General features: G+C 43.0%; 1 protein-coding gene across 1 annotated transcript in view; it reads right to left on the bottom strand.

The window, feature by feature from the left end:
* Window positions 1-1,294: 1,294 nt before the first annotated feature.
* The window catches only part of DNAH8 (dynein axonemal heavy chain 8), a 536,895-nt gene continuing 510,499 nt past the window's right edge, over window positions 1,295-27,690 (bottom strand). Inside the window, exons 86-93 of the mRNA XM_065401473.1 lie at window positions 27,424-27,540; window positions 25,766-25,867; window positions 25,035-25,195; window positions 16,776-16,932; window positions 12,858-13,010; window positions 12,568-12,757; window positions 2,229-2,350; window positions 1,295-1,582 (exon numbers count right to left, since the gene is read on the bottom strand). Coding sequence (XP_065257545.1) covers window positions 1,295-1,582; window positions 2,229-2,350; window positions 12,568-12,757; window positions 12,858-13,010; window positions 16,776-16,932; window positions 25,035-25,195; window positions 25,766-25,867; window positions 27,424-27,540 — 1,290 coding nt within the window. The remainder of the gene's footprint in view (window positions 1,583-2,228; window positions 2,351-12,567; window positions 12,758-12,857; window positions 13,011-16,775; window positions 16,933-25,034; window positions 25,196-25,765; window positions 25,868-27,423; window positions 27,541-27,690) is intronic.

Here is a 27,690-nt window from a genome sequence, read left to right as displayed (position 1 = left end):
GATTGGACATCTTGATTGTCTTTTTGCTCAGTGCTAACTGCACTCATGTATGTACCCCAGGCAGTGTAGGGAACACTATGATCTGCACTCCAAGAATTCTGGTCTATGCACCTGCAAAGTGTTAAACTGGGATGGAGGAAGGGCAGTAATAGTAGCTGTACATAAGTTGGCCCAGTATTTCAGTTACAGTAGCACTGACATTAAACCAGTCAGCACTCTACTCTGATTCTTCCAGGTTTCTTTCTACACATATCAGGACTCCTTTTTTCTCAACACATATATCAGCTAAACTGAATACAGGACATATTGCTCACCAGGGGCGGCTCCAGGCACCAGCGCACCAAGTGCATGCCTGGGGCGGCAAGCCGCGGGGGGAGGCCTGCCGGTTGCTGGGAGGGTGGCAGTCAGGCAGCCTTCGGCGGCATGCCTGCGGGAGGTCCGCTGGTCCCGTGGCTTCGGTGGCAATTTGGCGGCGGGTTACACCGAGGCCGCGGGACCGGCGGACCTCCCGCAGGCATGCCGCCGAATCCGCATTACTAGCAGACCTCCCGCAGGTGTGCCGCCGAAAGCCGCCTGACTGCCGTGCTTGGGGTGGCAAAATACATAGAGCCGCCCCTGTTGCTCACCATCCAATGGCTCAAAGGGAAATGCATGGGGATCGCTTACTAACATTCAGAGTGCAGTTTTGCTACATCTACATTGTCTAGCACTGTGCAATGAACCATGAAAGTATGGATCAAGTTCTCTCGAGGTTAGACAGAAAAGTGTTATGTTTAATATTCAAATTTATGATTCACTGTCCAGAGTTGCTTTTAAAACTTGTATCTGGAGTAAAATAAAGCTTCATTTTGTAATGTTTTGTATTGCAATCTGTTTTCTTCTAATCTCACTGAAACCAGATATGAATAGCAGGAAGCAGAAATAATGAGAAAACAACTGCATGTTTTTCTTTTTAATAACATCTTCCACTAATTTTATTATTTAAAACAATCTTTACTTTGCTTTTAAGTATTGTTATGCAAACTCTCAAATGTTACAGTTACTGAGATACTTGACCTTAAAGACATCACCAGTGAAATAATAATTTCCATTACCAGTTCAATAACTTCTTTAGACTGAGGGAGAAAAGAATCATTCTTAGAACTTGCATTTAAATTATTCATATTGAAAGATTTAATATAATGGACAAAGGGCAAAATATTAAACCATTAGAAAAAAGGCAGCTTAGGATAGGTATAATTGGTTACATGTGCCATAGTCTATAAAGTTTCTGACATAGTCTGAAGGACAGGGTTTACTTGATGTCACACAGGAGCGCCACTCCTCTCAGTATCCAGTGATCTGGAGATACGATTGTCCTTAAATAGATCACAGTGATGTAGGTCAGATCCGTCCTCCTGGGTTTCTTGTAAATAGGACAAACATAGAGTTTGGGATCCTTGGGACCAATTGTGTTAACAGCAAATATGTGCACCACAGGGAGTATTGTGAAGAGAATCTTTGGTGTAGGTTCAGTGAGTTTACTATTACGTCTGTCCCAGCCTGCGCCATCCAAGTACAGTCCGTAAATATAAACCCCTTCCTGTGTGGAGAGGGAGCAGATATGTTATGCATATATGGTATCTGGTTCAACTTATAATATGAATAATTAATTTAAGCCTCTCAAAATAAGCCTGTGTATTATAGTTAGAAGGATCTGCAATAAGAAAAAAATTGAATTTATAATTTAACATTAAATAACTTGAAAAATCTTCAGAGAATAATGTGATTGAAATGAGTGGAGATTAGATAGTTGAGTAAGTGAGTTCACCAAATAGAAGATACTACCTAACATTCATTCTGAAGTACTTTACATAAATGGTAAAAATATATGCCATAATTATTCCATGGCTGAAGAATGGATACTTTTGATAGGTGCACCTTTATCCCACTTTTTAGCAAATAGCACAGATATTTTCTATTTCAGTTCAACACAGAACCCAAAAGATAGTATAGCTTAGTGTGAATATCTGAATATTTCTTTAATACCTTATTTTCATAAGTTGCAAAAGAGAAAGTAAGAATCCTCACATTTTCTGTAATTTGTATTTAACTTCTAAAATGGGTAAAAACTGTGAGGCGAACACAGTGTCAACTTTTCTTCTAGCAATTTGAAATGCCTTAATTATGAACAAATATATATTAAATACAGAATTTAATATAAAAATATCTTCATATGTCATACATACAGCAGGGGGTGTTGTGATTTCTTCTTTAGATTGCTTTAAAACTTCGTTATGTATTGTAACTGTATCTAACGCCCAGCCTTTATGTGCTCGAGTTGCTTCTTGTCTCATTGCTGTCAGGAATCCTGAAAAGTCAAGCCACAGGATTTAGTGTAACTCACTTGAGCAAAAGAACTAACAAAAAGGTAGTGGACACTCCCGAGGCTACTGGACTGGACCCAAATGTGGGGTCTCATCTGCTCTTGGCTTGCTGGGGGTAGGCAGAATTTAGGAACTGGCTCTGGGCCTTTAGGCACACACTTCAGGTCAGACCCTATGTTTGACACCCCTCTTGACAGTGACGATCTGCCTAGGTCCTGAAACTAGTGCCAACTCTCTCAAGCCTCCGCAGTAGCTGTTGCATGTTCGCAGAGTTCCACCAAAGCTATGGACCCTTTGGTTTACTATTTCCCTCTTTGGGGGCTATTGGACAGCATACGCAAAAAACATACAGTTTCTACAAAGGAATTTCTAAACATGCACAATTTACTCTTAGACAGCACAAGAGCTATACAGATCTATTGAAAAACAACCCGGATTCCTAGAGGTGTTGATAAATGGCAAACAGTTAAGAGCAATCATGGGTCATTAACCTGACGGATCTCCTATTCAAATGACAGCATCTTTGGACAGCTTGGATACTTTAAATCCTTGGCACCTCAGGATGAAAGGAAATGAACAAGGAGCCCGATCTCCTTGTGGATTTTGTTACGCTTGATATAAGTCTTTAGTGCTTTTTTGATATTTAGGGTGCACCACTGCTTTTTGGCTGGGTACTGTTTCCATGGGCAGAATGAAGGAAGTCATAGGGTCAAAGGGATGGGTGGTTACAACTTTCAACACCAGTGGTAGGTCCCACTTAGGGAATATCAGTCTGACTAATGGTCTGGCCAGTCTGATTGCTCTGAGAAATCTGGATACCTGAGGATTCTACCAAGAAGCAAAGACCTACACTACTTAGGGCTAATACCTGGTGTGCTATGGTGCTGGACTGAAGGCCTTTATCTGCACCTTCCCGAAGAAAGTCCAGAGTGGCCAGAATTCCAGGATCCCTTGCATCAGTGTTGTTCTCTTGGCACCACAAACTGAACTTGGTCCATAGGTTTTTAGCATGGAAACTCCCCTGGATGAGAGGAGAATCCTGATCACTTTGGAAGATAGGCCAAGTGCAACTAACACTTTTCTTTCAATAGCCAGACAATCTGAGACTGAATGGAGGAATGGGCCTTGGAAAAAACATGTCTGGTATCATCATCTAACTGTGGTTCCAGCTTGAATTCCATTGGATAAGAGAACCAGGGTCTCCTTGGCCAGTACAAAGCTAGCACTATCACCCTTGCTTTTTCTCACCTTATATTGGATCATCTTCCCTAGGAGAGGGAAGGGCAGGAAGGCATATAGCAAGCCTTGCAGCCATCTGTGTAACAGAGCATTTGTCCCCATGGGGTTTGTTTCCCAGGTGAAGACTTCTAGCCGTTTTGCATTCTTGCAATTGGCAAAGAAGGTTGACAGGGGAGACTGAACATCTGTGAGATCAAAGTAAACACTTCCTGGTTTAGGCATTACGCCAAGTAGTTGACTTTGCATCTGCTGAGCCAGTCTGCCTTTTGTTTCTGCTCTCTCTTTATGTGTCTTGCCTTTAGGGAAGGGAGAGTCTTGTTTACCCATTCCATTGTCTCCATGGTTTCTGCATGTAGAGCTATGCTCCTTGTTCCCCCTTGACTGTTTATATATCCAACCATGGACATGTCTGGTTGGACCAAGATGGGATTACCCTGTAGGTAGTTCAGGAATCTTAGCAGAGCTAGTTTGACAACTGTGAGCTCCAAGAACTTGATGCTGCAGTTCCCTTCCTGGAGCTCCAGATATTCAACATTGTTCTTGGTCCCAGAAGTTCTCCCCATTCTTTCAGACTGGTGTATGTTGTGACAACCTGCAGACCTGGAACGCATATGGGACATTCTGTGGAACTGTCCATCATCTTAGGAGATCCAACATCTGATTGGGAACCAGCACCTGGTGTTGCATGCATTCCAGGGAATGGTCCCTGTGATGGGCTATATGAACCCTACACTGGAATAGAAAGAGTAAAGGAGCAGTTTTGGGCCCATGTGGCTCCACCCCGCCACACTTGCAGAGTTGCTCCAGTTGGAGGAGGAGCTTAAAAGAGAGCCAGATAGCTCAGAAGGGAGCAGACAGGATAGGAACTACCTTGGGAGTTCCTGAAAAAGGGCCCAGCTGAAGCCCTGGCTGCAGGAGAGAAGTCTACAGGCAACAGCTACCCCAGCCCCTGGGGAGGACCAGCCTTTCCCTAAGCCCTAGGGAACCCTTCACTCCGTTGTCTGGTGGATCATTTGCGAGGCTTTCTGACCACAACCTGGACTGGGTGGGTAAGTGGTAGGAAGTGACCAAAGGAGGCAGTTCAGAAGTACTCCTGAGTGTTTGATATTGCTGCCTCTCATAGAGCTCCTGGGTTGGAGCCCAGTTGGAAGGGATGGCCTGGGCTCCCCTACCAATTCACCTCCTGCAAAGGGGGCACAAATCTCTACCCCTGAGCTAAGGGGGATAGAGACATTGTAAGCTCTGAGACAAGGGTGTGCAGCCCCCAGAGCCCTGTATGTAGGCTGAAGGCTGTTTTGTGGGGGATGTTGGACTTACATATTTTGTTGGACTGTTATCCCCCCGCTACCAGAAGAGGGCAGATTCAACTGGTGACCTGGCCAGAGGGCTGAGTTACTGTCTACTGGAAAGGAGACCACCACTGTGCCAGAGCCACCATCCACAGAGGACTCTAGAGATGGAGGAGAATCATGATCCAGCCACCTAATCATGATTTGGTACCACCGGCAAGTGCAGCTCCTCACAGTCCCACACTCTCCAAAGAAAGGCCAGGAGACACATGATATGTGACCTTACCCATTGGGAGACTCATATGCACGGGACCAGAAGGTCTAATGTCTAAAGATATTGAGCTATGGTTGGCTTCATTCACTTGTCCAGCATTGATATTAGATCCTGGATCTTCTGGAATTTGTCTAGTGATGGGTAGATCTTTGTCACCAAAGTGTCCGTCTCCAGTCCCAGGTGAATTATGTTTGTCAAGCGAATCAGGGAGCTTTTCCTTGTGTTACTGCAAAGCCATGCACATGGAGAGATCCAGAATCTGGGTTGTGGCAGTGTGTGCCTTACTGTGACTACTACCAGCCACCTAAGACTCTGAGTGGAGAGGGGAGATCAGAAGATTTATCTAGGTTTCCTTGAAAGCTTCTGCTTCAGATTCCCCCCCCCCCTCCCGCCCAGCCAGGGTACTTAGTCTCTTCTTGGATACTCTGGGTGTTGATAGCAACCAATGGACTGCTGTGATGGCTTTGACAGTGAGAGAGTTGAAGCCTCTCTGTAGTCTCAGCTATTAATTTATCTAATGTTTCCATCAATAGCTCTCAGCTCTAAGTCTGGATGCACTATCACGGGTGTAACATGACATCCTTGTAGCTACCAAGTTAGAATCCATTGCTCATCACAAATCATATCAAGGCTCTGACCAAGAAAGGACCTGCAACATCTCACTTCAAGCAAGGATCATACCCTTAGAAGATGAGCTGCTTGTTTACCATGAAGAAGGCTTTCCTATTAAATATATGAAAATACTTTCCGTCTAAACAGGTATGGCTGTGGCTTTGAAATTGCTGTGCAGTGTATCATCACTCTTATGGTCTATGGGCTCTTTTGGAAGGAAGTCCCCTTCTGAAGGTGTGAATATGTCTTTCACTGGTGGAACTACTGCTGCACGAACCTTAGGCTCACAAAATTTATGGAATTTTTTTTTTATATAAACATTTTACTCAGGTTAATCAGTTTAATCAGGTGTCCTCATTTGGATCTTAAGATGCCCCCAAAGGAAGTATCAACAGGAAAACATGTATCTAATAAAGCTTCAAGAGGAAGATATTTTCTAATATTAATGAGTTTTTTGAAAGCCACTGACTGACATCCTGTTCTGGAAAAGTCCTGTAGTTGGTTGGTTTTTTTTAAATTCATGTGTGGTACTTCTTCCCCTAGCCCTTCATCCTGGCATGGGGTACACACACCTCAACTGTGAAAATAGCTGGTTAGCTGTCCCCAGGAGCCTGAAAGGCTTCCTGCCTGCTCTCCCAGGCAGGCCAGCACCCAAGTAAGTGGTATAGGAGCAACCTGGTACCACTTGGAGCTTTACTCAGTAAATCAGGATTATTTTGAACACGGGAAGGGATTTTTCTCTTACCCCTCTGTAATCCCAAAATGGTGCAGCTTTTTGGAGAGTGAATCCTCATGTGCCTCTGTTCTTGTCACAGGCTACCTGAAGTGCTAAAGGTTTTAATGTGGAGCGGGGAGGGACAGACCCTTTCCTGCCTTTCCCTGGCAGAGCAAGAATTTGTGGCTGATGATTTGAAGTCACAATTCCCATTCTGCTGCTGCCTCAAACCTGAGCCCCTTTCCTTGGGCTGAAAGCCAGATAGGCACAAATTCCATTAGGCTGCAGCCTGAGGCATGACTGCCCAAGAGATAGACTTCTCTGCATGCCCATACATGCTGCAGGGTGAGGGAGGGGCAGTAAGTTTGGTACAGAGCACTAAAAGATTCTGTGGAGGAGGAAAGCCCCAGCAAACAGTCCCCCGGGGGAGAAGACAAAAGAGAAGGGTATCTAATCCCGATTTCCACCCCCACTTGTTTATTAACAATAGTAATCCCTACCTTGCGAAGGGCATATTGGCTTTTACCTTTTGGGACCTGGGGAGTCTCTGGGTTTTACAGAATGTACGCCAGAGTATCATGAAAATCCCCCGATACACAGTGCGAGGAAGGGGAGCTTTGTAGGAACCTTGCTTCTCTCCCCAGGGATTGTAGGACTCACTTTAGGACTTGTGGTGGGGACTGGTAGCACAGAAAAGGACTTATCTTTATGGTCATTTGTTGCTCAAGGATTTACCCCATGAATGGATTTAGGAACTCATCCTCAGAGCCGCTCCCTGTTGTGCTCTGCGTCTCCTGGTCAGGTTTTTCTGTTGTTGAGTTGCATCTTTTTGGATGGACAAGGGACCCAACATGCCTACCTGACTCAGAGCCCTGTGCCCTAGCAGAGATAGGGTCAGCAGGCTAGATGTAGGATGGGCATTTTTTACTTTCTACCAAGCCTCAAAAAGCTATCTCATATACAGAGCACCTTTTGGATTTTGCCCAGTGCTTGCATGGCTGCTCTGCCTGTTTGAAAGGGGGCAGATAATCTCAGCTAGGAGGTGCTGCAGTGGAGGCTCTGGATAGCTGTGACCAGCATGCTGCTCAGAATCCAGTACTTGCTCTACCATCCCTGAAAGGGGGCAGAGAAGGCCGGAGGCTTCGAACTCTTCAGATCCCAGCCCAGGAGGAGGCTGGGAGGCTTGAAAATAAATACAAACACTTTAACTGCCTGAAAAATGGTTAAAAATAAAAAATCTAAAACAAAAGGACATGAGTGAAGCAAATCACCACTTGACTGCTGCCCTGGAAGCAGAAGATCTGGCAGCAAGCAGGAAGAGAGAGTATGGCTAGCACAAGCTGTGCAGTAGCTTTGAACTACCTCCAGAAACGGCAGAATTGTGGGAGACGTTGGGCTGCAGAAAAGGCTACAAGAGTTGGATATGGCCTGGAGAAAGGGGAGTAAAAAACGATATCAAAATTATTGCCCTGAGTTCCTGAGAGGATGGCAGTGTTGTCAAAGGTTACTAAGAATGGAAGAACAGGGGAAGGTTTGGGAGGAAAGATGAAGAGCTGAGTTTTAGCCATGTTTGGTTTACACTGCCAGCAAGACAACTACATGGAGATGTCATAGAGGCAGGCTGAAATGCAGCCAGAATAAAGGAAGAAAAGGTCAACAGTATAGAAAAATAGATTTGTGAATCACTGGCTTAGAGATAGCAGTCAAACCTGTGAGAATGGATAAGATTACCTAGACAGAAGAAAAGGTTACTCACCTTGTGCAGTAACTGTGGTTCTTCGAGATGTGTGTCCCTATGGGTGCTCCACTCCAGGTGTATTTGCACCCCCTGTGCCTCAGATTGGAGATTTTAGGGAGCAGTATCCGTTTGGCCTGCACATGTGCTCTCCCAGTCTCATGCCCTTCATCAGGGCTAGATAGCGCTGTGCAGGCAATCCACCCTGAGTTCCTTCTCTATCACAGATCTCATTGGTAATAACTCTGAAGCAGACAGGAGGAGGGCAGGTAGTGGAGCATGCCTAGGAACACACAATCTGCAAAACCACAGTTACTGCACAAGGTGAGTAACCTTTTCTTCTTTGAGTAGTGTCCCTATGGGTGCTCTCCACTCTAGGGGACTGCAGCAGGGCCCCTAATAGAGAGGTGGGGCTTCAGAGTCAAGTCTAGGATTGAGGATAAAACAGTGGAGCCAAATATGGCATCGGAAGCTGAGTTGTGAGTGACTGCATAATGTTCAGCAAATGTATGAGCAGAAGTCCAAGTCACTGTTCTGCATATTTCTGTGACTGGAACGTCCTTGAAAAAGGCTATGGAAGTGGAGAGAGATCTCTTGGAGTGAGTTCAAACTGTAGAGGGAGGTTGAAGGTCGTGAGTGTGATAGCAATGGGTAATGCAGTTTTTGTTTAGAGATTGAGCATCCCTTCGATCTGTCTGCAATGGAGAGAAATAGTCTGGGAGATTTCCTGAAGGGTTTACTCCTATCCAAATAGAAGGCTAATGCTCTCCTGACATAGAGTGTGTGTAAAATCACCTCCCTTTTTTCCTGGTGTGGTTTCAGAAAAAAAAGTCTGAAAGGTGGATAAGCTGATTTATATGGAAGTCTGAAGATATTTTTGGTAGGAACTTGGGGTGCAGTCGTAATGTAACCTCATTTTTGCCATTAGAGCGCCTATCTCTCCCACTCTCTGAGCAGATGTAATGGCCACTAGGAATGCAGTTTTTGTTGAGAGGTGTAGAAGAGAGCAGGTGGCCAGGAGTTCAGAGGGAGGCCTCATAAAACACCTCAGGACAAGGTTGAGGTCCCATGCCAGAGTAGGGCACCAGATTTGTGGGAAGAGGTTACTCATATCCTTGAGAAACCTTCTTGTTGTAGGAGGACCAAAAAAGAATAACCATCTATCTTATGATGGAAGGTGGTGATAGCTGTGAGAGGCACTTTTATGGAGTTTAGCAATAATCCTGACCCTTTTAGTTCTAGGATGTAATCTAACACAAGCGGTAATGGAGAGGATGTAGGAGTAATGTGTCTTGAGTCACAACAGAGTTGGGATCTCTTCCACTTTTGAATATACGTGTGATAAGTAGTTAGTTTCCTGCTATGTAGCAGCACCATCTTTACATCCTCAGAGCAGATCATTTCCTAGCTTTGGAACTATCGAGGAGCCACACCTTGAGTCGGAGAACCTGTAGATGGGGTGCTGGATACAGCCAGCATCCTGAGAGAGGAGATGAGGAACAGGCTGGAGAGTGATTGGTAGGTAAGTCACCAGTTGAGCCAAGGTATGGAAACCATGTTTGTCTTGAACATGTGGGAGCTATAAGTATAACCCTGGCTCTTTCTTTTCTTGTCTTGAGCAGGACTTTGCATATTAGAGGAATTGGTGGAAAGGCATAGAAGAGACCTGTGTTCCAATGTAGGAGAAAGGCATCTCAAATAGAGTGATGTCCCAGGCTGGCCCTGAAGCAGAACTGGGAGCACTGGCTGCAGCAAATAAGTCTACCTTTGAGACTCCCCAACATAGAAATATGCTGTGAAGAATGGAAGGGTCTATTTTTCATTCATGATCCTGGGAAATTTCCTGCTGAAAGTGTCTGCTGTAGTGTTCTCTATGTCCAGGAGGTAAGCTGCTGAGATGTTGCTGTGGTAGCAGATGCACCAATTCCAGAGTTTCACTGCCTCAGCACAAAGGGAAGGTGATCTTACTCCTCCCTAGTGGTTTATGTAAAAAATACGAGATGTTGTTTGCCATAATCTTTATATGTTGCCCCGATCAGTGGTAGGAAATGAGTACAGGCATTCCTGACTGCTCTGAGTTCCAGTAAATTGATATGTAGTGTGGATTCAAGTGGGGACCATTTGCCTTAGATAGCCTGGGTGTCCAGGTGAGCTCCCCATCCCAATAGGGATGTATCTGTTGTCAATATTAACACTGGGGTTGGCTGAGTGAAGGGAACACCTGCAAAGACATTGTGAGGGTCTTTCTGCCAGTCGAGGGAGGTTTTGACTGACAAGGGCATCACTAAAAGTTTAAGCTGTGTGTGCTTGTACGTACACTGTTCTGAGCCATCCCTGAAGGCAGCGCATGTGGAGTCTCATGTGATTTATTACAAAGGTGCTCATTGCCACGTGTCCCACGTGTCCCCAAGATCTGAGGGCTGGTCTGACCTGTTGAGATTAAGTTGGCTAAGGTACTGAACCTGTGTGATGGAAGGAAAGCTTTGGCCTCTACTGTATCTGGGTAGGCCTCTATGAATGAATGGAGTTAATGTGGACTTTTGGATGTTTAATTGTAGTCCCAATTGGAGGAAAAGATCCATAGATTTTCATGTGGCCCTCAAATCATCATCAAAGGAGCATGCTTTGAGCAGGCAATCTCCTAGATATAGGAATACTGTAATTACTTGTTTGCGAACGTGTTCCATTACTACAGAAAAGACCTTTGAGAACACTCTGGGTGCAGATGATGGACAGAAGGGGAGCACCTTGTATTGAAAGTGGTCTTGTCCCAGAGTGATTCTTAGAAACCTTCTGTGGGATGGGTGGATTGTGATATCAAAGTAAGCATCTTGTAGGTCGAGGGCCAAGAACTAGTCCCCCTGGCCTAGAGATGGGATTATTGCTGCCAAAGTATCCATTGTAAAGTAAAGCATTGTATCTTTACAAATCTGTTGAGTGATCTTAGACCCAGAATGGTTCTCCAACTGCTGATCTTTTTCGGTATCGAGAAGTAATTGAAATAGAAGCCCTTCCCTCTCTGTTGAGTGGATATTGGTTCTATAGCACCTAGGTTCAGAAGACAGTTTGTTTCCTGATGTAAAAGGTGAGAAGGGTCCCTGAAGAGGGATGGGAAGAGGGGTGGGCAGGAGGGAAAGAGATAGGTAAAGTGGATCGAATATCCTGTGGAGATGATGATCTCCAGTACCCACTTGTCTGTGGTTATATGTTACTCTTTTTTGTCAAAACTGGGAAGGCGGTTAGCAAAGGGGTGGAGATGTTTGGGTTGTTGCAGCAAATAAAAGTGCGTGTGGGAACTTGGGACTCACCCAACACACCAAAATTGGTGTTTAGATGCAGATGGCTGTGATGTGGGGCAGCTGGTATACGCTTTTGTAATCACTGTCTTTTCTGTTGGGGTTCATAATGCCATGTAAATTCCCAGTGAATGCAAAATGGCACTGGAATTTTTTTAGTGTAGGGAGGGATTCATCTGTCTTTTCTGCAGAGAATTTGGATGCTTCAAAAGGAAGGTCCTTCACAGTGAACTGGACCTCCCTTGGAAAGCCAGAAAGGTAAAGCCAGGAAGCCCCTGCATCACCGCTGCTGTTGAGATGGAGCGGGCAGCTGTATCAGTGACATCTAGTGAGGCTTGCAACAATGTCCTCGCAAGAAGCTGACCAATAGAGGACAGGATATCAAGATGTATGAAGTGGTTGAAGGTGCCAATAGCCACTGAGAAGTCAAGAAAAAATTTGTCCCTGGTGGAATATTTACATAGTAGGTTTTCATTACTACGGTTTATGTAATATTGCAAATGTATGTAGCACTTTACAAATCAGAGAGTATATTAATAAAATATATTACCTGACACAAAGAGTTTACATTGTAAGACTGGTAGCATAGAATGAAAGAGAGAGGGTTCCACCTCCTACCTATAATGAACCAATCTGATCTAGGTTAAAACAAGCCAACAAATAACATCTCTCTACAATGTACAAAACCGGTTCCCACAATGTGCTCATATCTGTTTTTGCTACTGTGCAGTTTCTAAATCACCTGTTGCAGCAGAATGCAACTCTCCAGTACTTGCAACTTGCAGTTTAAAATTAGATGAAAGGTTACAATTCATAAGGAAACCAGGAAATAAAAATATATTTCCTTTAGAAACTATGTTATTAATTTTTGCTACATTAGGTCCATGACCCAGACTCCTGAATTGAAGAAAACAACTACTTCTCATTATTTCATCATTTTCATCTACTACATTCAATGATATATGTAGTGAAATGCATCAAATTGTGATTAAACGTAATACACTGTACTATAAATATTAGCAAAATCCTGCCAGTACCTACCTTGTGGATTAAAGAATCCAGTCATCCAAAACACATTTGGTCTCCCTTCAAATATCCAGGTATGGAACTGAGTATTTCTTTCCAGGAGTTCAGTAAACCAGAATCCAAGTGTTGAAGAATCCCAAGATACCCTTTTCCACAGTTGAGGAATTCGAGCATCATACATATTATCAAGTGCATCTCTCAAATTCTGAAAAAGTGAAAATAATAATATATGAATTAACTGAAACAGCTGAAATGTGTTAGTTATAAAGTGAGTACTTTTTTATGATAAAGATGCATATACTCACCTCACTCATAATAATGGTTCCTTCTATGGCTAACTTAAGATCATTCAGACTGTTTCGGAGTATTGTAATAACCTTTTGCATTCGGTCAATTTCTTGACGAAGAAAAATATTCATAGAATTAAGGTGTCCCATCTTTATTAAACGGGCTTTCACCTAAAATACAGGAAATGTAGAGAAAACAAGTCAATTAAATTTTGAAGTTTTGCAAGTATTGTCTATATGGTAGTTTAATGCTTTTTTAGTACTGAGAAAAATAAATGATAGGCCTGTGATTTGGGATTGTGGAAACACAACCCAGTGGGATTTTTAGAGGGACGAAGGGGGATTCAAGGGAAGTCAGTAAATATTCTTATTGAATCCATCTTTTTCTAAGAGATTCAGATTCTGACAAGAAATAATCAAGGATCTTGTAACAGCTCCTTAGATGGCTGAGTTTGCATCAGGATATGGTTTCTTAGATCTGCAAAGCAGGAAGTTAGGCAAAAAGAGTCTGGTGAAGTTTGAGGAAGGGGAATATTTGTGACAGTGAAAGTAAGCAGTGATAGTGAAGCACATGGGTTCATACAATCCAACCGCTGAAACCATGACTGAAGAGAAAGTTACTCACCTTGTGCAGTAACTGAGGTTCTTTGAGGTGGTTACCTCTGTGGGTGCTCCACTTTAGCTGGCTTGATGCCTTGCGCTTGTAATTGGAGATTTGTGGTAACAGTGCCACGCTGGATATAACCTGGGGTTTGGACTGAGTCGTGACTAGCCAGTCATCCACGTAAGGGTAGACCTGCACTTCTAGTCTCCTGAAGAATGCCGATACCATGACCATACGTTTTGTGAACACCCGAATAGCTGCAGACAAGCCGAACGGAAGTACCATGAACTGGTAATGTCAGTGTTGCACTATGAATATGAGGAACTTTCTGTGCCCTTGGTATATTGATACTTGAAAGTATGCATCTTTTAAATCAAGGGTGGCATATCAGTCTCCAGGATCCGGAGAGGGAATAATGGATGCCAGGGTGACGATGCGAAACTTTATCTTTTTGAGATAGTTGTTGAGCCAACGCAGGTCTAAAATAGATCTGAGACATCCCTTGGCTTTCGGTATTAGGAAATAATGGGAGTAGAAACCCTTCCCTCTTAATGCTATGGAAACTCCTCTGCGGCTCCCACCTGAAGGAGAGACTGAACCTCCTGGACCTGAAATTCTTCATGTGAGGTGTCCCTGAAGAGGGACTGGGAAGAAGAGTGGGAAGGAGGGGTAGAAATAAACTGGAGGGTGTATCCTACTTCTACAATGCTTAACATCCAACAGTCTGTGATGATATGGGACCAAGCACTGAGGAAATGCGAAAGGTGGTTTACAAACAAAAGAAGAATGGGGTTTGGCATCCTTGAGTGTCCCATCAAAACGCCTGCTTGGAACAAACTGGATGTCTAGGAGGGGCAGGCATTGATGCAGAAGTAGAAGGAGGAGGTGGTCTGTGCCTATAACCTCTATTCTTTTTCTGCAGGTCTTTTTGTACAGCTGGAGCAGAATACTGAAGGGGTTGATGAGCCCTGAATTGCTTCCTGGAAGGGGACGGGGTGTGCAACCCAAGGGACTTTAATATTGCCCTCATGGCCTTTATCCCATGGAGCTTAGCATCAGTCTGCTCTGAAAGGAGCTAGGATCTCTCCAAATGATGGTCCTGACCAGTCTGTTGGACCTTCGCCAGGAGCCTGGAGGACTGTAACTAGGAGCTCCTACACATGGCCACTGTGAAAGCCATAAACCAGGCTGCTGAGCCAACCACACTCACAGAAGCTTGTAGCGAGGCCCTTACCACTGATTTTCCCTAATCCACTAGTGAGGAGAACTCCTGCCTAGCATCCTCTTGGGGCATGTTTTTAAATTTCAGCATGGAGTTCAATACGTTAAAGTCAGACCTGCCCAAAAGTGCATGCTGGTTTGCACTCCTGAGCTGCAACCCCACAACAGAACAAACTTTCCTATCAAACACATCTAACTTTTTTGAATCTTTTGATTTTAGGGTTGTGCCCAGATGCCCCAGGCTTTTTCTCTCTCATTGGCAGCAGACACTACCAGGGAGAAAGGAGTAAAGGGATGAGAGTAAAGGAACTCATAACTTTGGGCAGGTGCATAATACTTGTGCTCAGCCCTTTTTGAAGTGGGGGAAAGGGTTGCAGGGGTCTGCCATAGACCCTTAACTGGGACCATAATGGCTCATTGAAAGGCAGGGCCACTTTTGAAGGACCTGCAGTCGCTAAAATATCAACCAGGCAATGAGAGGATTCTTTTACTTCCTCCACCTGTAAGTATAGACTTAAGGAAACCCTCTAACAATTCCTGGTGCACCTTATAGTCAACTGGGGGAGGCGACAAGTCCCCCCCCGAGACTGCTTCTTTAAGGGAAGAGAAAGAGGAGGCCAGCATTTCCTGTGGATGCTCTTCCTCCATTTCTTGATCTGCAGGGTCCTGTTGAGCTGGCTCTTGATGTCCAGTACTTGGCCTGGTACCAGAGTCAGGAACAGGTGCTACCCGGTGGGTAGGTGCACACACCATTCCGATGCCACTGAATAGGAGTGCCTGGAATAGGATCTGGAAATGGGCTCAAAGTCCCCTGAATTCCAAAAGGCCACTGGCTAGGCATAGGCCCCCAGTGACCTCCTGGCCAACCGCTTGATGGTACTCCTGTGACCAGATCCATGAAAGGGTGGAAACTTCTGGAGGAGGGGTAGTGAGTGTGGCTCTGACGACAGGAAATGTAGGACCCGACCTCTGACTTGGAAGACAATGATTCTCTTTCCACTGGCCCTGGAGGCATTATTCCAGACGGTGCCGGTGACTGCAGGGAAATCTGCAGGGAAAGCGGACATCACAGGTTTTCCCTTTGGTGATACCAAAGGACGAGCTGTCAGGAGTATGTGAGGCTGGCATGGTACTGAGTGCTGTAGTGATTCTGCTGGTTCTTCTGTGTGCACTGGCACCAATAGCATCAACTCTTGTACTGCCAGCAGTACTGGCTGGGTCAGGAGGTTCCTGGCAGCCTCAAACGTCTCTAGCATGGTCGGTACTGAGACAGTGTCAGTATAGTGTGATGCCACAGAGGTGGAAGGAGCTCCCTCTGGTTACAGACTCAACAGAACGTGCCTAGGCACTGAAGTCAATGATGCCATCTTCAGTGGTACCAAAGCAGAGGAGTGCTTTACCACCACAGTCTACTTCTATCCCTGTGCCAGGGATCTCCCCCTTTTGTCAGTCTGCTTTTTATGCCTCTTATTAGGCACTGGGGATGGTGAGCAGTGTTGGGACTCAGGCACTAGGTGCCGAATCTGACCAACCTGGCTCAGATGGAGGGCTCAAGGCCACCTCCATGAGTAGAAACTTTAACCTGGCTTCACGGTTTTCTTTGTGTGAGGCTTAAAGTCCCTGCAAGGTTTGGCAACACTCCCACAGTATGAGTTTCCTTGAGGCACTTCAAGCAACTTGAGTGCAGGTCACTCATGGACATAGCATTAATGCAGGGCTTAAAGCCTGGTAACTGAGGCATCCCTTGGCACCAGGAATCAGCTGAAATCCTCAGATGGGGTAAAAACCTAACTAATTAACTAAACAAACACTAAACTATTTACAATAAAATACAGGAGAACACAGTCCACTGAAAGTACTTGCAAAAGCAAGAAAAGCAGTTCCAGTGACCGTCACGGGTGGTATGAAGGAACTGAGATGCTTCGGGATTGATTGGGCCCTTTACACTAGCATCAGCAGCACACAGCAGAAGGGGGCACTCAAACCACTCAGACAGGTACCACTGACAGAAAAATTTCCAGCAACTATGTGCAGGGCATGCACACACCCAAGAGTGGAATGCACGTGTGCAATCGCTTGAAGAAGAAATTAAAAAACCCAGACTAGTTTACCTCATGGGGTACATAATCAGGAGGCAGTTTGTCAAGCATATCTTCAGCTAATCGGTATACAATGGCTTCACGAGTTTCTCCTGCTCCACCTCCACTTTCCTTAGGTTGAATATTGGTAATGGTGTCAAGAACATTGGCTGCGGTGTTACTCTGATATCTGAAAGGAATATTAAATCATTAGGAATATTTCATAAATTACATAGCTTCTTTACAGCTAAACTGTATGCTTTGTAGAATCATAGAAGTCAGAAAATGGAAAACACCTATTTGGTTATCAACTAGATTGTGAACGCCTCAGGGTAGAGATTGTTTCCCAGTGCTGAGCATGCAGTAGGATAAGGGACCTTTGTGTGACCTCCTTAGAGTTCTACTCCAGGAATAGGAGGAAGAGCAGGTTCCACAGGGATATTATTCCATTCTGTTAACAAGAGGGTAAGGAGAGAGCAAAGCCTTGAATCTTCTCCCCCAATGTGCTGGCTTTTGGGGGAGGAGAAAGGAGAGAAATCTGTATTTGTCAAGGAGCTGTAACAAGTTATTTTCCATGAAGAAGAAGAGAAGGATTTGTGGCCAAGAATTACTGTCCTTGGGCTGCTTCTTGGGAGTGAGGGTGGGCAGAGCTATGCATACTGTCCCGATTACACAAGGATAGATGTAAAGGCCCTTATTAAATAGTAAATCCATTCTTTCATAAGGCAGTACAGGATTGATGGTAAAAATTTCTGGATTTACAGCACTGGATATTAAAACCCCCTATCTACAGAATAAATACAGCCTGGGCAGTGCTAGTGTAAGGTTATGCTCTAAGTCAATATAAAGAAGTGAATAAATATATGCTATATTTGACCCCAAAAGAAGGTAGTCAGTGCCAGCCCTACAACACCAGTACAGTCACACAAGTACTTTTGTTATACTGCTACATAGTCATAAGGATGTACAAGAGAGAATCTGAATAAAACCAGTTTATTACCAAGAGGTGTCCATCCTGGTGTTGCAGGGCTGGCCTTGCCTATCCTCCAAGTCAAGTACAGCAAGAACTTGTATACTGACTCAAAGCATAACTTTACAAGTCAGTTTTGTCTATCCACCTTCAGATTACACCCATCTCCATCCACTACTTTGTCTCATATATAGTTATATAAGAAATGAAACTAAAGATTGTGCTGGAAGATGGATGCATGTGAGCTCTCAAACAGGGCTGGCTCCAGGTTTTTTGCCCTCCCCCCCCCCCCCTGCAAAAAAAAAAAAAAAAAAAAAAAAAAAGCCGGAGTGCCGCCACTGAAGAAAAAAAAAATAAGCCGGAGTGCCGCCCCAAAGAAAAGTGCCACCCCAAGCACATGCTTGGAACACTGGTGTCTAGAGCCAGTCTTGCTCTCAAAGCAGTTAAGCTTTAAAAATTATAACACTGGAGAAAATAGCTATAGCAGTTCAGCATAAACAGTTTGTGAATGAAATTTAAAAGACTATAAATCAGAAAAACGAGGAGAAATTACTTGTTATTCTGCTTTTCTGAAGATATCATTCTGACAGAAATACTTACTTTTGTGTGTTAGATTCTTAGTGCAAGGTTTTAAAGAATTCTGACTCCTAAGAGTGGTGGTACAAGGTTAGAGTATGAGTCGGGATGTCATATGTAATTCCTAACAGGTTATAAATACCACTATCCCAGAATTGCAGTCAGTTCCTTTATGTGCAGTTCCTTTATATGATGTCAATTCAAAAAATATTTTAAAAATAATACATTGCCAATATAAAAATATGTCCCCTCCCCAAATCAAAACAAAAGGAGAGGTTACTCACATTGTGCAGTAACTGGAATTCTTAGAGACGTTTCCCCCACGGGTTCTGCACCTCAGGTGTGTATGTGTTCCCATGCACCATTGATCGACAGCTCCATGTGCCTTTAATCGGAGATTTTTTGTAATAGTGCCTGTTTGGCCAGTGCATGTGCCTTAAAAATCCTCATGCACAGTACTGAGGCTAGATAGGGCTGCACAGGTGAACCGACCTCAGTTCCTTCTCTACTGCAAAGTCCTGCAGAGGAAACTCTGAAGCAGAGGGGAAGGAAGTCCAGTAGTAGAGCATCCACAGGGAAACACATCTCGTAGAACTCCAGTTACTGTACAATCTTTCTTTCATTAAATAAGGTATGCATGCTCCACTTTAGATGACTCCCAAGTAGTATCCCCACAGGGGGGAAGAAGCTGAAAGGCAGAGTCTAATACTGATGACAGAACTCCATTGCCAACTGCCGCATCTGATCTAAAGGCATGAACCAAAGCATAATTGGAAAAAATATGTACTGGAGCCCAGGTTGCAGCTCTGCAAATTTCAGCAACTGGGGCATCTTGAGTAATGCCATAAAAGTAGATTGAGCCCAACGAGATAACACTCTAGAAGGAGGTTGAGTCTTGACAGAGTCATAACATGAAATAATATACCCAGAGGTCCACCTCAAGAGTCTTTGGGTGGAGACTGTGGATACTTTGGATCTGTTCACAACTGAAACAGTCTGAGATATTTTTGGAACAGTTTGGTTCTGTACAGATAATGCCTTTCTAATATCCAAGGTATGGAGGGCATTTTCCTGCCTAGTCTCATGTGGTTTCAGGAAAAAACTGAGAGATGACAGTCTAGTTAACATGAAATTCAGAAGACACTTTAGGTAGAAACTTAGGATGTGGTTGTAATGTGACCTTTTCTTTGAAGAACTTTGTAAAAAGGGGGATCTGTCATTAAAGCCCCAGTTCTCTGATCTGCCAGGCAGAAGTGATGGCCACCAAGCAAGCTATTTTCCTGGATAGGTGCAGCAACAAACACTTAGCTAATGGTTCGACAGGATGTTTCTTCAGGCAATTAAGGACAAGTTTTAAGTCCCATATTGGAGTAGGCCTTCTAATTTGTGGAAAAAGATTCATCAGCCCTCACCCCCCATCCCAAGAGGGATGAATCTGATGTTATAATGATGATAGGAGGAGCCTGAACAAAAGGGACTCCCACACAAACCTTGGAGAGGTCCTTCCACCAACTGAGTGACTCCAGAACCCAACAAGGACACCTGCTTGTCCAGATGGTGTTTGTTCTGTCCAAAACCTGTCCTTTATCATCCCTGGAAGCACTGACAGTATAACTTGCATGTTGGGTTATGAAGGTACAAGCTGTCATATGACCTAATAGTTGAAGACAAATTCTTGCCAAGGTTTGAAAACTTATCTGATTCTTTTAAATGAGATTTTTTTTTTTTAAGGACATGAACCTGTCCATAGGTAGGTAAACCCTGGTTGTCACGGCATCCAGAGAAGCTCCTGTGAAATTTGTCTGCTATACCGGTGTCAAAGTGGACTTTATGACATCGAGTTGGAGGCCTAAACTGTGGAACAGAGACCATGTCATTTGTACTGCCAACAGGACCTCTTGGTAAGACTCATCCCTGAAAAACCAATCATAGAGATAAAGGAAGACAATCATTAGTTGACACAGGTAGGCAGCAATAACCACCATGATCTTTGAGAATATCTATGGTGCAGAGCAGAGACCAAAGCAAAGCACACGGTACTTGAAGTGATCGTGGTCAGTTGTAAAATGAAGATGCCTCTTGTGAGAGGGATGAATTGTGACATGAAAATACATGACCTGAAGGTCAAGAGTCATAAACCAATCCCTGGAATCTAGGGAGGGAATTATAGCTGCAAGGGTCATCGTCCTGAATTTCTGCTGTTTCATGCAGTTGTTTAGATGTCTGAGTTCTAATATTGGTCTCCATCCCCATTCTTTTTGAGGACTAGAAAGTACTTGGAATAGAAACCCTGACTCCTCTACTGAACTGGAACTGATTCTATGACCCCTAAGTGTGGAAGAAAGCAACTGATTGTGTGAAGGGTCCCTGAAAAGGGACGGGGGAGAGGGGGAAGAATGGCAATGACAAGGATGGAATAACCAGATGTTATGACCTCCAAAACCTATTTGTCAGATCGTATTCTCTCTCATGGGGGTTGGAAATGGGAAAGATAGTATCCACAGGAAGGAAGGAGGGTGGATAGTGCCGCAGTAGATTCCTGTGGAGTGGATAGTTCAGGCTCTCAACCAAGCCATCAAAACTAGTGGTCCTAACAGGCTCTAGTAAAACCTAATTCACAGGGAGCACCACACGCGCAGAGCTGAAGTACTGTATCTAAAATGTCCAGGAGCTTATGATGAGAGCCCTGGATCTCTTCTAGAGGGATTTGAAATGTATCCATGATACATTTCATCAGCTCCTGAAATTGTCTAAAGTCATCTGCTATGGAAGGTGTTGGTGGAACTACAGCCTCACCTGGTAATGACAAGGAAATACTTGTGTGAGGTGTTACCTCCTTGTCAGCCCTTGCCTCCTGCTTCTCAAAGATCTCCTCCACTGGCTCTTGTTGGCAAATTGGGAGTGAGGGCTCAGAGGAATGGGTCTGCCTATGCACCCTGTGAGAGTGACTTGGCGCTCTTAGGAATTTTTGGTGGTGCATAGCCCACTGTTGGTCACCCCAGGTAGGTGGGAGACAAGGTCATCTGTCCTCTATTCCCTCAGAATAGGTAGGAGAATGCTGTCTTGCCTAACAGACAGGAGAACCCTGAACTGAGATCTATAAATCAGAAGATTCATTGTCGACAAATTCTGGGTGTAGGTGGGTGATAACTGTTCACCCTGAATGGTCGACATCAGGGTAGAAGGTTGTTTCAATGAAAAATGCAGCCAGTGACCGAGAAGATCTTGATGCGGAAAGATAGAAGCAGTATATAATGGAAATTCTGGCTGATCTGACACAACAAGATCCTTTGAATATCTAAACTCCTGCAGTACCAATTCATGTCCCGTGGAAGTTGGTGAGGAATAGATCTTATACTTGGCCAGTAGATGGGTGTCTCCCAAACACTGGCAACACCGAGAGTGTCAGTCACTAACCAGGATAGCCTCCTGGTAGGAAAGGACCATATTGTTGTTGTACAGTTGCAGCAATGGAGATATCCCTAGGACATGCAGTATTAGTGACAGCCTTGCCTCTGATTGAGTGAGCTTTAAACTGGCCGTCCCTATTTCATGCTGACCAGATCATAACAATGGGAGATGCAGTATGACATCTATTTTGACATCTCCCATTGTTTCTTATACACCGATTTGCTGGGCACTGCTGGGATTGCCCAGCAAATCGGTATAATAAGAAACAAAAAAATTGGGTGGACTTTCTAAAGACTCTAATCTGCCCCAAAGAGAGCCCCAAGGACCTTTTTATTATGGAAAAGGGTATGCTGGCATAGAACAAAAGCAGGCCAAGTGATAAACTCATTAAGACGGAACTTGAACTTCACCTTGAAGAAAAATCTCATATTGGTCCACAGCATGACCTTATCCATTTTTATATACTAAATTTTACAAGGTAAGTCACTAGAGCCTGATGCTCACTCACTCTGCTAGTTGGAGTCTCTTTAAGAAATAGATGCACCAAGAGGAGGATAAAAATCAATGCTGGAGAGAAGTGAAAGGTTCCAGAACAGAACTATATGCAACTTAGGTCTCTCTAGGAATCCCGCTAGCAGCGCCAGAGTCAATGCTCATTTTCTGAGTGAGTTCTCTTTAACTCCCCCATTACAACTCCAAAGTAGTTCTCCCCAGGACTTATTTCAGCTCTGGATTGGAGTAAATCAAAACTCATCTTGGTGGACCATTCATCCAGTTGTAGGGGGTCTGAATGCATTGGAGCAGGAATGGAAGAGGAAGATAGCTGCTTCTCTTCCAGCTCCTTTCCTTCTATAGATGTACCTGGATCAGTGGACTCTAAGGTGGTGTGCCATTCTCCCAGGATTCCTGTGATATTGGTACTATGATATACTATGGTGATGGGTCCATATAAAAATCGCAATAGTGCATATTTGTGCCTTCGGTGACTGCACAAAATGGCTAAGAATCTGCACCTTAAATTTGAGGATAAAGAAATGTGCAAAAACAATGCCCTGAACAAAAATTCTAGACAATACTGGGTTCATACAACTATATCACATTTGAATACCAGGTGTTTAACACTTCTTAAAAATGCAAATGAAACATTTGATCAGTTTATAACAGTCCTATAAACAATGAGTACAAACATCTTGCAAATGACATAATTCATGACAGAATTATAGGAACTGCAGGGGAAAATGATGATTCATTATATCTTGTTAGAGATCATACAATATTAGTTGAAGAAAATAAAAACCAAGCTGTTGCATATATTGTTTGTGAATCAAAAACTGAGTGGGTACTAAGTGATGCCAAAAAGCCACTTTTAAATAATGGAATTGTGGAAATATACAAGAGAGATGGCAACAAAGGTTACTGTTACATCAAAAAGCATATTGTAAAGAAAGTAAAAACAATGAGGAGTACTTGTGGCACCTTAGAGACTAACAAATTTATTTAGGCATAAGCTTTAGTGGGCTAAAACCCACTTCATCAGATGCATGGAGTGGAAAATACAGTAGACAGGTATAAATACACAGTACATGAAAAGATGGGAGTTGCCTTACCAAGTGGGGGGTCAGTGCTAACGAGACAATTCAATTAAGGTGGAAGAGGGTATTCTCAACAGTAGAATACCAAGGGAGGAACAATCACTTTTGTAGTGGTAATGAGGCCAATGTAATCAGGGTGGCCCATTTCGAACAGTTGACAAGAAGGTGTGAGTAACAGTGGGGGAAATTAGAACGCCGCTAGCCGTCACCTTCAGCCCCCAACTAAAACCTCTCCAGCGCATCATCAGGGATCTACAACCTATCATGAAGGACGATCCCTCACTCTCACAGACTTTGGGAGACAGGCCAGTCCCCGCTTACAGGCAGCCCCCCAACCTAAAGCAAATACTCAACAGCAACTACACACTGCACACCAAAAGCTAACCCAGGAACCTATCCCTGCAACAAACCCCGTTGCCAACTCCGTCCTCATATCTATTCAAGGAACACCATCATAGGACCTAACCACATCAGCCACACCATCAAGGGCTCATTCACCTGCACATCTACCAATGTGATATATGCCATCATGTGCCAGCAATGCCCCTCTGCCATGTACATTGGCCAAACTGGACAGTCTCTATGCAAAAGAATAAATGGACACAAATCAGACATCAAGAATTATAACGTTCAAAAACCAGTCGGAGAACACTTCAATCTCCCTGAACACTCAATAACAGACTTAAAAGTGGCAATTCTTCAACAAAATAACTTCAAAAACAGACTCCAATGAGAAACTGCAGAACTGGAATTAATTTGCAAACTGGACACCATCAAATTAGGCCTGAATAAAGACTGGGAGTGGATGGGTCACTTCAAAAACTTATTTCCCCCTACTGTTACTCACACCTTCTTGTCAACTGTTTGAAATGGGCCACCCTGATTACACTGGTCTCATTACCATTACAAAAGTGATTTTTTCCTCCCTTGGTATTCTACTGTTGAGAATAGCCCACTTCCACCTTAATTGAATTGTCTCGTTAGCATTGGCCCCCCACTTGGTAAGGCAACTCCCATCTTTTCATGTATTGTGTATTTATACCTGCCTACTGTATTTTCCATTCCATGCATAAGATGAAGTGGGTTTTAGCCGAAGAAAGCTTATGCCCAAATAAATTTGTTAGTCTCTAAGATGCCACAAGTACTCCTCGTTGTTTTTGCTGATACAGACTAACACGGCTACCACTGTGAAACCTGTAAAGAAAGTGTCACCCAAAGAATTATTTGATAAAAATGTGTATAGGAGCAAAAAAAGGTGTATGAATTGGAAGCATGGAGCAGAATGCAAACATTACCAACTTTTTATTGTTGAATTGCATGGTATCTGTCACTGTAAGTGAATGCACATATTAATATAAATATGAATAATTTTACAATACACAAGTTGGCGAATGTTAGCAGAATTCTAAAAAGACTTCTATAGCTTTCCTTCCATTGTTTTTGAAAGTAAGTGATTGCTTTAAAAGAATAAGTAAAATTATCAGAGATACACCATAAAGCTGCTAGACTGCTCTCAGTCTACATGTACATTACCACAGGTTAATATTTTGAAAAAGATGTTTTTAAATTGAAAACTGTGGCTTTCAAAGAGTCCATAAAAGCTTCCTCAAGCAGTGGACTCCACACAGATCCAAGATTTTCCCTGCAAAATGTATGCTTTTACTCAAATATATTTGATAGGGCTCTGTTTTCAAAAATTGAAAGAAAAAATCCTCAGCGTCATGATGTTTGAGAACCACTTACGTGATGTCAGCATTTGGGTGAAGACCAAAGACTTCTGGGCTATCCATGGCAGGGAGGGTCTGAATGTACTCCTGATACTGATCCAGAGTTTTGCATACTGGGATTTTATATCCAGTGTAGAAACAAAATGTGCTCTCAAACATCTTTTCACTGAACCACACCTGTGCAAAATAAAGAAAAGACACACTTAGAAAAATCAAAACTTTGGATAACTTTGCCATTTCACCCAGGGATTTCACCCTTTCATTTATTTTCTTCAGTCTTCTTGGGAAGTTAGAATTCTAGTTGGGCTAAAAACAGTCATTTTACTCTAAAACAAAAATAAGGCTATGTCATTACAAAGTGATTCTTTCAAAACTTGAGTTCAAGTTGTGTAAACTAATTTTCTTTATTAAAAAGTGTGCATACTCCTATTTTAAGAGGGCTATTCCAGGAGGAGAACCTCATGGGCTAAGAAGGATAATGTGTATACTTTACCCACAAGGCAAGGCTTTTACAATAGAGTGTTGAGGAGATAAAAACCCACCAGAAATAAGAGTTCTGACACTCTAGATGATTCTCTTCATACAATATAATTGCAATATTGACTTAAATATTCACTTCATGAAATCTAACTGCAAAATCACAATATTTTTAACAATCACATTATATATCTTAGTAAAAATGAATATTGATACAGTTGTCAGATTTTCTTTATAATGACAAAGAACTGTATTTTCAAGCTCTCTTACCCTTGCAAAACAATTAAGAAGACGCTTATCATAATCATCAGTGACCCGCCCTCCATATTGTACTTCTCCAATCATGTATCGTACTGTGCTCCATGATATACCCTAGATACAAATAAAATAAAATAGTGTAGTTACAATCAATATCCACCTATGGCAGTAGTGTCCAACCAGTAGGTTGGGGGACCCCTGTAGTCTCTGAGGCTCTAAATTGTGACCCTCAAGGATGACTGTGTTTAGAAGACAAAGTTTGGTCACAGATTTCAAATATATTCCCTGAATCATGTCCTATAATTTTTAAACTCAAGTATTAGAATTGGTCCTGTCATGACATGGAGGCTTTGCCTCCCCAAAAACCTCCCACCACCTCCTTTGCAGTCCCAAAAACAGATTTGATGTGGTTTGGAAGGCCTTTGAACAGCTGCAGTCTCTTCCTCATTTCTCAGCCACTCTCTCACTGGCCACCTGATGCATTGCAGAAGATGGCTATTCCATTACCTACTTCTGTGCACTAGGCCTTGGGAGCCTAAGGAGAACAGGATAGAAGTTTGACTTTGTCAGAACCTAAGGGAATGTTCAGCAAAGGACGTCTTCCCTCCCTGACACAGCCACCCACAGCACCCCAAGAGAGGGCAAAATAGGAGAAGTTGAGAAACAATAACCAGTTATAGCTCCTGCATACTCTGCCCCAATCTCATCACAGATTTGAACATCCTGAGGATTGCTCTTATTTGTACTGGTTATCTATAGTCCCCAAGAGACTATACACCAATTGGGGATAATCAGAATTCAGTGTGCTCTAACTATTCCCCCTCCCTATCCAAGAGACTGTGGAGAGGGAGGTGTAGGAAACAAATATACTGGTTCTATGCATGCGAGAGACTCCTCTGTGCTGGGGAAAATCCCTGCAGGGGGCTTGTGGGTGGTTTCACCGACTGAGCATCACAAAAGGAGCAGAGCATAGTAGAGATTCTACCCTGAACTGTTGCCCTTGATCTCTATGAAACAATAAATTAGGCCTTAAGGATGAAAAAGTTAGACACTATGAATCAAAGGAAATATTAGAAATACTCAGCTGATGAAGTCTTAAATGGCCATTTTTAATTTTATTTTTACAAACTGAACCAATTTGACTGAAATGCAAATAACGATAGACATGTAGTTTATCTTTATAGTTTATTTTAGATAGATAGATAGATAGATAGATAGATAGATAGATAGATAGATAGATAGATAGATAGATAGATAGATATACACACATACACGTAAAAACTGAATCAACATTAACCAGTAATTGTTCAAAGGCAGTCATATTTTAGATGTTTTTAGATGTTTTTAGTGCTGAAATTGCAAGATCAAATTCTGAAGTCTTTAGCCAGGACTCCTATTGTAGTCCATGGGAATATGGGCTGAGTAAGAACTGCAGAATTTGACCTATAGTGACTGATGAGAAAACACTTAATGCTTTTTCAGTTAATTTGTAATTTTTTTTCTTACAGTTTTCATGTGGATAATAGTGTCCATACTAGACTGACTGTCCTTCAGAATTGACATTTTGGCACTATTCGTATGGCTGAAAGAATAAATATTCTTCACAATATAAACAGAACTATGTGAAGTAAGAAGCAATTATAGATAATGTTTACATAAATATTACTCACTTTCTTGATGTCACATTCATCTAAGTGATTCTGTATAAACTGAACACTGGCTGTAAAGTCAGCAGAGTTGAATTCATAGGGAATATTCCAACCCAAAGGGCCAAACTTGCGCCGTTCCTTAAGAATACCATTGAAAATAAATAGTCAGTCTGTTTTCTTTAAATTTACTCACTGTGTTGTTTCATTATTATTTCTGGTGAAGTTAAACTGGAATTAAAGATTACAGTGAATAAATGACATAGTCCAAATACCCCTTTATGCATTTCT

The sequence above is a fragment of the Emys orbicularis genome, chromosome 3, assembly GCF_028017835.1.
Source record: "Emys orbicularis isolate rEmyOrb1 chromosome 3, rEmyOrb1.hap1, whole genome shotgun sequence".
Classification (NCBI taxonomy): Eukaryota; Metazoa; Chordata; order Testudines; family Emydidae; genus Emys; species Emys orbicularis.
Note: the sequence above shows the minus strand (reverse complement) of the source record. Positions and strands in the feature narration are given on the sequence as shown.